General features: G+C 50.4%; 1 protein-coding gene across 2 annotated transcripts in view; it reads right to left on the bottom strand.

The window, feature by feature from the left end:
• Positions 1 to 1,574: 1,574 nt before the first annotated feature.
• Positions 1,575 to 12,590, bottom strand: part of Emilin2 (elastin microfibril interfacer 2) — a 58,887-nt gene continuing 47,871 nt past the window's right edge. For both annotated transcript variants that reach the window (XM_036173828.1, XM_036173829.1), the window contains 4 exons: positions 5,992 to 6,360; positions 5,233 to 5,265; positions 4,510 to 4,638; positions 1,575 to 2,570 (listed from right to left, as the gene is read on the bottom strand). In XM_036173828.1, coding sequence (XP_036029721.1) covers positions 2,233 to 2,570; positions 4,510 to 4,638; positions 5,233 to 5,265; positions 5,992 to 6,360 — 869 coding nt within the window. In that variant the 3' untranslated portion in view covers positions 1,575 to 2,232. The remainder of the gene's footprint in view (positions 2,571 to 4,509; positions 4,639 to 5,232; positions 5,266 to 5,991; positions 6,361 to 12,590) is intronic.

The raw sequence follows: 12,590 nt of genomic DNA on the forward strand, positions 1-12,590 counted from the left end.
CGTCACAAGATGGCGTAAGGAAAACACAGGTAGATGTTTAGGAAGCGGATAGGGGCCAGTCGCTCTGGAGATCTGTAGGCCTGGACTTGAAGTGTCCACTTCCCTTCCTGCTGCCAGTGTGTGGGGAGCAAGAACGGTTGTCACTGGAAATGCTGGCCACAGGCTGATGTGGAAATGACTGAAATCCACCACGAACAGACTTGCATTCCTCCTTGGAGGTTCAGTTTAGCAGCAGGTTTTAGTCATTCAGACAGTCCTGTTTGGTGGTGGTCCATGTCAGGCAAAATGCCCTTAAGCGCTGCCCTTTTCTCAGTAACCAACAGCGCCTTGATTTCAGAAGTTGTCCCCTGAACACGGTGGCCCTGTGGTGCAGCCTGAGTGACGTAACAAGACCCTGTCTCAAACTGTTTTATAGGTCGTTGAAACCTTGAGCCTGAGTAAGTACTTAAATTCAGTTTATTCCTGACTCAGGGGCATATGACTTGAGGGGTGTGCTGACTTAGGGGTCTGCTCCAAACTCTCCTCCCCCAGACAAGGCCTGGCTGTCCTGACCTGTCACCTGCATGGGCTGGCGTCTGGCTTTTTCATTCCCTTTTGGCCTGCACTGAACACGGGCTCACTCCACTTTGCCTGGTGAATATAGAGGAATAAGTGCACCTTTGCCAGTCAAGGAGGCCAGTCACACACGGGAGGGCCGAGGTGTATTTGACGCTCCGGGGAACACAGTGGCCGTGCATCTTGTGTCAGGCCGCTGCCTTCCAGCCACTGAGCACTTGGCCATTTTGGCACTGAATAAGGTCTTCAAAGAAGAGTATGAGGAAAGGCAAACGCACGCGTGTGCACCAGCTGTATTTTCCTAAAAACACCGCTGCTTCAGATTTTTCCATGAGTCATTGCTAGGGCAGGCAAGGATACTCTGGTAGCCTCTGGAGCCAGCTGCCCAGCTGTAGAGACGGAGAACTCTAAAATGCGCAGTCCAGGTCCAGCCTTCCAACAACCCTTGAAACCCAAGGTATTTTTATAGCACTAGCCTCTTCTGCCAACTGGGTTAAGAACAAGACAAGGCTATGGAAACTCGGGTTTCCCTCTCTGTACCTTCCACTAGGGACCTGGGGGAGTTGCCTTTCCCTACGCGTGCTGGCTAAGCTTTTCCCAAACCTGGTTAGCAAAAGCTGCTGAGCTGCATGCCTCCTGTGTGCCTAGGGCATTGGGGGCTGCTGGGAACGAATTATGCTAGGCCGCCTAGGCTCATCTGCCTGTCCTCTCAGACCTCAGCTTCCAGTCAGCCGTCGTTTTCTATTGGGCCTCTTGTTGCTTAGGAACCAGAGATGGTGGTGCTGTTCCTGCCAGTAAGCTGTGCAGTGGAGCAGTGAGAAGTCAGTCTCATTAGCCTGTAACCACATCACTATCCCTAACAGAGCCCCTCTTCGGCTGCAGGACCATGGTAGGCCCTGACCTTCCAAATGTGTACAGACTGGAAGCTGGCAAGTAGCATTTTAAAGGTTGGGATTAATTTACACAAGATTACTTTTTACAGTCATCAGAGTTCTCTAGGTTTTTATTTTTTAACCCATAAGGCATCAGATAAAGAAAAGGAACATAAAGTGATTTTGACATCTTTACTGATGCTCCCTATCTTTGCACTTACATTGTACATGTCATTTAAGGAGCCCAACAAGCTTCATAAATAATGTCTGTTACATCCCCCTTTGTAGCAGGGTCCAGGTGAGCAGACATGAGTCCCAGACGGTGACAGCAAGCCAAGTGTGGGACAGCCCAGATTAAACTCTGGGGCCAGGCCACATCAGCACTTCAGTGTTGAAATTCTCCTACGTGCAGTGTAGAGAGAAGCATCCACTCCAGTGTTCTCCAGTGAAGGCCAACTACAGATTCTCCAGCGGCGGCTGCCAGCCCAGCCAGGGAGCAGCTTGTCCTCCACAGGTAGCACCGCATGGGCCTAGCCCGGGGAAGCCAGCTTCCAGCCAGAGGGACTTGCCAAGCCTTCCCGTTGCCCAGTTAGAGTTCCAGAAAAATGGGGACCACATTAACCATGTGTCACTTCCAAGGCTGTCTGTAAACTCCTAAGGGGTAGCAGTCTCTACCGTGAGGTAAGACCTTTATCCTGGGGGCAGGTGGAGTGTGTGAAGCAAACTAGACCAGTGCTCCAGTTACATAAACTGAATATATTAAATAAAGCTTTGGAGTTTTTACAACCTTCCCCTCTTGACTTCCCTAGAGGTGGGAAAGGAAAGGATACAGGAAAACGCCACTGAAGGTGGAGTACATTTCGTCAAAGTCTGTGTGGGCCAACCTGCCCCCAGTCACCACCACGTTGACTCCATCTCCTGCCTTCAAGTGCACAATGAGGTGGAAGGCGCCTGGTCCTCCACAGGTGTGCACAGCCCCAGGAGGACGGTGGTATTCCAGGAACTCTCTTCTGTACCCAGCTGTGTGCAGTTGGGCAACACTGGCATTGGAAACAGACAGGACCGCTTCCACGTAGGCATCTCTCTCGGGGGTGAGGGTGGCTGTGATCAAGTAGCGCCCATCGTACGGTGCCGTGAAGATCCCTAGGAAGAGCCAGGCAGACGGTGAGCTGATAGGGTTGGTGCCTTCACCGCCCATGCCACACAAGGCCACTTCAAATTTCCTCTTACTGCCCCTGGGTGTTAGCACCCAAAGTCCCGGACAAATCAGGATGGTTAGTCACCAAACCTGTAGAAGGCTGGCTGCTTGGGAGATTGTGCCACCTACCCCCACCCCCCCACCCGTTTTTCAGTATGAAGATGAACTCCAGTGTGGCTATGAAATGAACACATCCATATGAGCCGAGGAGCCTGAGTGCAGACAATGTGTTCCTCATTTTATAGCCCACTGTCTTAAGCTTGTAACATCCAAAAGATAAGAGTTCCAATAACCCAGCGCTTGAAGTAATGTGATTCTTCTCACCTAAACATAGCAGCAGGTTAGAAAGCAGAAAGCAGCCTTAACCCTGCTGGGATAAGCAGCCAATTCCACCAACATTCCTGCTCCGCCATGTACAATAGCATGTGCTTCCTGAAGACTTGGGACCAAGACCCGGCCCCTGCCATGTTAAAAAGCACCTTCCTAAATCCTGGATGTCTCCCGGGGCATTTCTCCTCATTGCATACACACAAAAGCTGGGCTGCTGGACCCAATCCTGAGACAGCTGATGGTCAAGAAGATGCAGACACTGAACCACCCTAGGAGGCCACGCTAACTCTCCTCCTCTGGAAGGTTCAACCTCTTGAGTATAGGTGATAGGGCCAGAAGCCCTGCTGTCCACTAATGCAGTGCCCACGTGATCTGGGGAGCAAAGGAAGTGGCTAGAGGTGGACCACTCAGCCTCCATCCCAGGAAGCGGGGAGGGTCTGCCTGAGGTCACCCTGCCCCTTGCATGCTTACTATTAAATTGTATCCTGTTTATAACTCCTAGAATCTTTAAGTGCCTGGCTCTGAGAACAGATGAGGCCCCAGTGTTCTGGGCCACGCTTTTATTTGCCTGTCTGATGGAGGCAAGGCTCGCTCACCATTCCATGAACTTCTGGATAGTACTGACCTGCTCATGAGACTGGTTCTAGAAATGAAAAAATGGTGACTGTTGGCCTGTTGTGAAGATCACCAGCCCATGGGAGTGGACAAGTGACCCCACAACCAACGCAGCTAGAGGTGAAAGGGTCCCCTCATTCTCAAACCCCCAACTCTGGCACAAAGCCTCTAAGCATAGATTAGAAAGATTGCTACGTTTTGCTCCAGTCTGGATACCTAAATTCTTTCCCTGAGGTCTGCCAGTGACTTTGACACAACTGATACTTCAGAACCAGCGTGACTTAGCCAGATGGTAACCAGGCAGGGAATTGGGGAGAGAGTGGGTAAAAATTACCAGGAAGATAATGAAGACCCTGTCTACATAAACAGCACCAGCAACTGCTAAAGGCAAGGAGATGGCGCCCCATGGTCCAGACCAAATCATCCTGGGTGGCCAGTGATGGGCGTAGGAAGGAATTGTTGCCTTTGAGTGGCAGGAGAGCTCCATGTCTTGCTGTCAGGAAGGGGTCTGTGCCAGCCTATGGGGGTGGGGGTGGGGGTGGCCTAGAGCAAACTGGAAGAAGGGAAAGAAGGCCATGTTGTCCCAGCTTATAGCAGGTTCCACCACACTCTTCACAGGGCTGCAGATACTCTCCAAAGTCCACAGTTTAGTTCTGGCTCAGTGTGTGAGGCCCCTTCTGGAGAGAGCAGAGCCTTTTTCTTGCCTCATCATAAACACAAGATTCTGAAGGGAGTCTCTGCCTCTGATGATTAACAGATAAACCGTGCTTGATGGCCAGTGTGGTGAGGCCATGGGCTCCCTCCCACACCTGCAGCCCAGGAGTTGGAGGTTTGGTGATAGAGCAGCATATGTTCTCCCCAGCTTCAGAGGGCCAGCACAAGGGGTGGGGGCAGGTACCTGCATTTGGATGGAGCAAGACAGAATCACAGTTCACTCACCAGTGTTGGGGTTGTATACATCCCCATCGTTTACCAGCACCTTATTAAAGAGGACGACACCTCCATCGTTGGGGAACGGCTTCTGGGTAAGACCAGCTGAAAAGGACACCAGAGCAGGCAGTGGCACCCCTAGGGCAGAGAGAGGCAAGAGCACATGGACTGGCCTGTCTTCTGAAAGTTGATGTAGACCGGGTTACAAGCTATGCCTCCTGCAGAAAGTCTAGAGGCTCCCCTTCCCAGACCAGCGGCTAGTACAGAGAAACTGGGGAATCGGACAGGTGTAAGAGACATGTGGACACTTGGTATGAAAGCCCCAAGGGGATTGTGTATCTAGAGGAGTACACAGGAAGCTGGGTATGTGTGTAAGAAGGAATGCAGTTGTAGGTGAGACTGTTGGGTGCTGCATCAGGGGCTCGGTACATCAAGAGCATCAACTAGGGAGCTGCTTGTGATCCAATAAAGCTGAGAAAGCTCATCAGGACCACACAGGGCCCAGCACACCCTTTGGAAAACATGAACAGAGAAGGTGTAGGAGGAAAATCCCTGCCTCTGAGCCTCTCCAGGGTTTTCAGTCCATAGAGGCCAGGACCTCAGGGCTGTTGGGTGTGGAAGGGCTAGGCTCCAGGCACCACCCGTGCCCACAGCCCAGAGGGAAGAGGCAGGAAGTACAGGGCAGAGACCACCCAGGGGAACAATTCTGTTCAGGATGGTGAGTAGACATACCTGGGGTGACTACAGGAGGTGACTTGGGGTAGCCTGAAAAACAAGAGTGGGGTGTCAGATCCTGAACAGGTATTTTACAAAACTCCCTCTGTCACTAAAGAAACAGAGCAAGAACACAAGCTGAGAGATGGCTTCTTCACCTGCCACCTTGTGCTTAGACAGAAGTTCAAGCAGCTGGGCAAGGAGAGTCCGCCCACAGACTCATGCACCTTCCTTCCCCCAGCACCATGTGGCATTAGAGGTGTGCACAAGCATCCATGAAACGGGAACAGAAGATTGACTCGTTTTAGGGAAAGCCACTGTGATGGCCAAGAGCAAGTGTCTCCTCCCACTGACAGTCCTGGTCCTGAACCAGTTTATTGATGTATCAGATCTCTGGGAGGAGTTAACCCCTGCCCTGCCAATGACTGGGTGCTCCTGAAGGCTGTGAAACCTCATCTGCCTGGAAAGGGACTATGCATTGTCCCCAGCAGGCATGCTTGTTGACATCCATGTCCCAGACACAGGGAACCAAACCCCCATACTGGCCTTGGAGGGCTGCTGGGAGGGCTGTGCGTGAGATGGCTTTAGTTCTGACTGTTAGCATCATTACTCTCACCCAGGGCCGTTACAACATTGTTTCTTCCAAACTGGAGTGCCCTTAGAAGCTACCTTGCTGACCTTTGTCCCCTAGAAATAGAACTCTAGACCCACAGCATCCGACAACAGGCTTAGGCTAGAACAGTCTGCCCTCCTGTGCCCTCTCAAGGGTGGACTTACCTGGTGCACCTGCATAGCCTTCCGAGCTAGGAATGGGCCCCTGCCCCATCTGTCCATCCACTCCCTGGGGCAGGCCCCTTCCGGACATGACCATCCTTCCTGGCGGCCCAGCTTCTCCAGTCTCCATGATGACCCCACTAGAGCCAGGCAAGTAGGGCAGCCCTGGGCGGCCAGGCCAGGCAGGCAAAGGTGGCGGCTTCAGGGGCCTCTGGGGCAATATTGGCCGCTGGCCTGTCTGTGGTGGTCTGGCAGAGTCCTCTGGTGGTGGGGTCAGGTGGGGTGGTTCAGTGGGGGCCGCCTCTGAAGGTCTGGTGGGTTCTAGTGGGGTCTTCCCAGAGGGTGGCTGGGGTAATTCTGAGGGTTCTTCTGCTAAACAGTGAGAAAGAAAAACAATGTTAAAATGTCTCCAGGTCCCCAGTGTGAGGCCTCCATGGCGTAACTCTTGATCAGCTACAAACGCCTGTTTAGCTGAGGCATTGTCCACAACAGGATGTAAAGGATGCCACAGTTTCAGGTCATTTGCCTGGTATCTCCTGAAGGAACTAGAGTCACACTGCCTCCGATAAGCCAGGGAGAGCTGGGAAGAGCTGGGGCTTCGTGTAGATGACGACGCTCTGCAACAGCCTGATCCCAGCTCCAGTACCCCATATCTTTTCATTCACATTACCACCAGGATCCGATGCCATTGGCTACCACAGTCTCTAAAGCAAGCCAGCCTCAACGTCAAGGCTGGTGGCCTCACTGCTGGCTCCCAAGAGGCTACCCAGGCAGATGTCAGGAACCTTGGCTGCCCCTGTAGTTGGCATTGGCCTGAAAGCAGAATCACCACCACTTCCCCACACTTTCAGATTACCAGTGAGGGACTTCCCAAGAGGGGACCCTCCTGCTTCATGTCTCTCTGCGGTGGCCACCACAATGATGCAGCCAAGAATACATTCCTGGAACTAGAATTCCAACAAGCCCTTGCTACGTGCTCACAGAGCATCTGAACACATACCACTTGCAAATGTAAAGTCTGCCTGCCTCTGGTGCCTGCTGTGCCCCAGCACCTAGAGCTGGACAGTTACAATGACAAAATGTATGTTGTACATTTTGTACATACATCTTCCTCTCAAGAGCAGGTTTCCTGGGCACCCCCAAAAAGTTACTCCTCAGCCTTCTCTGACCAGTTTTCATGAGAGAACAAGCTCCACAGAATGATCTGAGTAACCACCATTTCAGTTCTGCCAAGGAGGACAACAGGATATCCCACTAGAGATGCAGGCAGTAAGCAGGTGTGTGACTGTCCTGGCCTCGTTCAGGAGCTGAGCAGGGGGATAAGTTCTAGGCCAGGCAGCACAACAGGAACCCCTCAGGGAAAAAAAAAATTAAAAACTTAAAAGCGTTCTTTCTTTAAAAGCTACAGGGGCATGGGAGGAAACCATGAAAGAATTGAGGGTCTTGCACAGGACAATGGTGAGAGACATCAGAGAGAGAAATCCAGGTGTAAGGGCTGGAGAGATGGCTCAGAGGTTAAGAGCACTGGCTGTTCTTCCAGAGGTCCTGGGTTCAATTCCCAGTCACCCACATGGTGGCTCGCAACCATCTGTAATGAAATTTGGTGCCCTCTTCTGACTTGCAGGCATATATGCAGGCAGAATAGTGTATGCATAATAAATAAACCTTAAAAAAAAAAAAAAAAAAAAAAGCCAGGCAGTGGTGGTGCACATCTTTAAAACCAGCACTCGGGCAGATCTCTGGGAGTTCAAGGCCAGCCTGGTCTACAGAGCAAGATCCAGGACAGGCTCCAAAACTACACAGAGAAACCCTGTCTCAAAAAAAGGGAAAAAAAAAAATCCAGGTGTATGAGGAAGCAGGAAAGTTCACAGAGAAGACTTGCTGATATTTTAAACATGAGACTGAAAAGTGCCTGAATATATCTTATAATATAGAAAATTGTGTTGAGGGCCGTTGGGAGTTGAGAAGATGGCATGTTTCCTCACATATCTGAAATCTGTTTTCATTTTTCCTATATGTTCTGTGCATGTATGCATGATTTTTATATGTGCAGTGCACATGTGTGGAGGTAGAGGCCAGAGGTTCATGTCATTGATGTGAGAACCATTCTTAGGGCTCCCCATTATTCATTGGAACATGCTCTCTTAATCAAACCTAGAGCTCACTGATACAGCTAGTATTTCTAGCCAGCTTGCTCTGAGGATGCCCTGACTGTCTTCTGAGGCTAGAATTTCAGGCAGGCCTCCACACCCATGTGACATTGATGTGAACTGCTTGGCACTTCTGAGCCTTCTCCCAGCCCCTTGTGAATATAGACTTTTTTCTAAAAGGTCTTGAGCTAATGATGGTGGTGCATGCCTTTCATCCAGCACTCAAGAGGCAGGAGGAGCCCAGTGAGTTGGAGGAGAGTTCAAGGCCAGCCTGGGCTACAGATCAAGCTCTGGATCGCTTAGACTCTGTCTCAAAAACAAATAAATAGAATGGGAAAGCAGTAGAGAGATGATTTTGGAAGAAGGGTAACAAATGGAAGAGGTGGGTTTCTTAAAGACACAGAGTCCTAGGGAGATGGCTTTGTGGGCAACGTGCTTGCCAGGCAACCATGAGAACCGGAGCACCCATGTGAAGTGCCAGTTTCACAGGCACTCACACACGTGACGCATGCACACATATGTAGGTGAACACTCACACAAAAATCTTGGGGCTGGAGAGATTTTTTTTTTTCAGCAGTTAAAAGCACTGGCTACTCTTGTAGAGGACCCAAGTTTAATTCCCAGCATCCACATGGCAGCTTACAAGTGTGAGTAAGTCCATTCCCAGGGGATTTAACACCCTTTGGCTCTGCGTGCATATATGTGGGGCACTGACATACTTGCAGGCAAACACTCAAAAATAGTCTTTTTAAGGAAGGTAGAAAGTAATAGACGTTTGGCCTTGACTTCTAGCCTGCACATGCACACCCACCTACACACATGAATATGTGTACAAAGAAACCTAAAAAGTTGAAATCAATAGAGAAGGGGAGGAGGGAATGGAGGGTAGGGAGATGAAAGATCCAAGTGCAGTGTGCACTCATGAAAACATCATGAAACATTCTGTACGGTACATACACACTAATGAAAACGCCACTGTTTTCTACTGCCCATAAACCCAAACTACACTTGAGCCTCCCTGGGCCCCCTAAAACCACCTCTTCAGCACCGACCCCTGAAGTCTCATCATACACCACCTCTGTGGAGCCCTGAAGATTTCCCTGGGGGCTTGAGCAATCTTCTTTCTAAAGAAGCAATTCGGGCCCTTTTGATTTTGTCTGTCTCCCATCTACAGCCGGATAGGTGGGGGCACGCGATCTTCATTTTCTTTGGTCCCAAGGACCTAGCATGTGACACCGAGACAGAGGTTCTCGGAGTATGATGGTACAATTCACCCAGGAACCCTGTTACCCCCAAATCACTGCCATTCTAGGGTCGTACTTGAGCAATTCAGGCACACAGGACCATGATGGCTCTTTTTAATTCGTGTGTCTCAATAGCAGACTCCCCATAACAAGTGGAAGACATTGAAAGCAGGAACCAAAATACTGTCTGAGTAAAGAGCCTCCAATTCATCTCTCTAGGGGTGAGCAGAGCTGCATGCTGGGAAACTGCCACCACCTCATAGGGAGATAACAATGAAAAGCTGGTTCTGATCCAGCTTGGACTCCACCCAATATCACATGGTTATTCCACAGATTTTTATTACCAAGTCCTAGCAAAGGCTTAGCAGCACTCTCCAATCTAGAAAGAGAACTCCTGAACGCACACATTTCTCATCCAGAAAGTGAATTCCTCACCAGAGCTAGTAAGACTGTCTCAAAATAAGGGGCATGGGGACCACGGATTAGAAGCCAATGTCAGTTTTACTAAGACAAGACATTCCTCGGGAGGCTGCAGTGATATGATGGTGTCTTCAGCTGAGCTGACACCATGTATCCATAGGAGTCCTCTGCTGCCTCAGTACCCCGCGATAGAGGGGCTGAGCTCCTGGCAGAGGCAGGGAGCAGCTATGTACCTGGCCACTGGGTAGTGTGTAGTCACAGAAAGACTGAGAAGGTGACCCTCACTGTTACTGTTGGGTCTGCCTTGCAGGTCTGGCTGTGGGAAGCCAGCATCGTCTCCCTAGTTCTCAGCCTCAGACTCTGCAGCACCCCCTCTCTCATCCAGGCAGAATCCAGACACCTACCAGACAGGTGCTGACCATAGCACACTGCGTGAATGTCAAGTGCTGTTATCTGGTGTCCCTGTGTCCAGCAGGTTTATCCAACCATTTGCTCAAGAACTGAAAGGGAGAGATGACTCATTCAGTAAAATGCCTGCCATGCAAGCATGAGGACCTGAGTTCAGACCCCAGCACCCACCCATGCAAAGGAGCCAGGTGCAGGGGCACACATGTAACCCTGGTGCTTTGAGAGGGAGGCAGAGACACTCAGATCCCCGGAGCTTGTTAGCAACTTGAGAGACTGAGTTCCAGGCTCAGCGAGAGACTTGTGTCTCAAAAAATAACCACCACGGCCTCTACTTTAAGAGCACAGGATGCCCATGCAAAAGACATTCTGTTTCTAGCACCTATGTTAGGAGTCACAACTACCTGTGTCTCCAGCCCCAGAAACCTCATGCTTCTAACTTCTGTGGGCATCTGCACTCATTGGTGTGTGTGCGTGCATGCGTGCGTACACACACACCTTAAAAAAAAAATAAAAGGTTGAGAGTGACTGAGGAAGACACCGAGCTTGACCTCTGACCTTCATACACATGCGTACATGCGCATGTACATGCACCACATATAAAAATCACACACATAAAAGTCATGTTTTAAGTTTATGGTTATGTTTTGGGCCACATTTACAGCTATTTTTGGCCAACTACATATAGCCTGTGGGTCATGATTGGACCTGCCTGACAGAGGATGTACTGGAGCTGGAGAATCTACTCAATGAGATTTCAAGCTTTAAAAATCTCACCATCTAGATGTACTGCATAGACCCTCTATGCTCGGCACTTGGAAGTCTGAGGCAGGAGGATTGCAGCGAGTTCAAGGCTAACCTGGGCTCCAGAGGAAAATGTCTGGCCAATAAGGGGTACATAGCAAGACACTGTCTTAAAAACAAAAATGACCAAGGACCAGCAGGGTGGCCCAGTGAGTAAAAGTGTGTGCTATCCAAGCATGGCAACCTGAGTTCCAGCCTTGGAAACCACATTTTAAAAGACAGATGCCATAGCATCCCAGAACTCCTACAGCAGAAGGAGAGGCAGAAACGGAATTTCCTGGAAGCTGGAGGACCAGCTAGCCTGGAGCATACAGCATGGAAGAAAGGAGAGACCCCGCTTCAGCAACGAGAGAAGAGAGAACCACTCCTGAAAGCTGCCCTCTGACCTCCGCACGAGTGCTGGGGCACATGCGTGCTCTCTTCCTCCTTCCTCCCCCCTCGTTTTAATTAAAATTTTAAAATAAAATGTAAAACAAATGCATCAAACTATGGCACTACAGACTGCTAAGTGATGAACATGAGATGCTCCCCAGACAACAGAGCCCGAGTCCTGGGGAAACTTCTACCACTACAGCCCTGGGGAGGCCTCTACCGCTACAGCCTCTAGAACTGCTTTAGCTGGGAAACATGGGACCCAGAGCTGCAGAGCACAGATGACCATCCCTCCTTGCAGGAAGGTGAAACCGCCAGACAGGAGATGGCATGTGAAAGGCCTGCTGAGATCTCATAGGCAACTATCCCATGGTCTCAACTATTCTCTTGACAGTGTGGGGGGGGGGGCGGGGCACACTAGCTCTGACCATACCACTCACTCAGGTTTCCGGTTTGGGTTAGAATGGAAAGAGACGGTTCTGAGTTACCTCACAGAGGGCAGACACTACAGCGACCTTCAAGAGAAGAGTCAGAAGTGAAGACACTGGAACCCACAGAGGGCAAAATGGGTACAAGATGGAATTTCTGCTTGGTCCAAACCAGTGGAAACAGGAATCCAGTACAGCTGTGTCACGTGTTACTACCTGTGGTGACATCAGCATCTGTATCACACATTACTATCTGCAGTGACATCAGCATCTGTAACACACATGACCACCTGCAGGGACATCAACATCTGTATCACACATTACTATCTGCGGTGACATCAGCATCGGTGACACACATGTTACTGTCTTCGGTGACATCAATAGCCATGTCTCCTGTTACTCTCTGCGGTGACATCAGAACACCTTTGTGTTCCAGCAGTCCATCCCACGGCAGAGTGGGTGAGGAGAGCAGAGGTGGGGCCTCCCTGGAAGTTTGTGAAAGGTAAATTCATGGTTAACTCTAACATTTACATGAATATGCTGTGAAGGGAGACACATCAGTGGCTGGCGTTGGCTGTGGATGTGGCTCTATGGTACAGTGCTTGCTGAGCACGCACAAAGGCCGCAGGTTCTCTCCTCAGCCCCACAAACAGGTCAAAATAAAACAGTCAAAAGCTGGAAGACAGCGGAGCCTGTTAGCAGGCTCCCTCACATGGCTGACTTTGTGTTAGTGGTATGGTGTCTGCCCCACCTCCATCTGAGCACCCCTTGCCCTGTGT

Source organism: Onychomys torridus, chromosome 23, assembly GCF_903995425.1.
Source record: "Onychomys torridus chromosome 23, mOncTor1.1, whole genome shotgun sequence".
Lineage (NCBI taxonomy): Eukaryota > Metazoa > Chordata > Mammalia > Rodentia > Cricetidae > Onychomys > Onychomys torridus.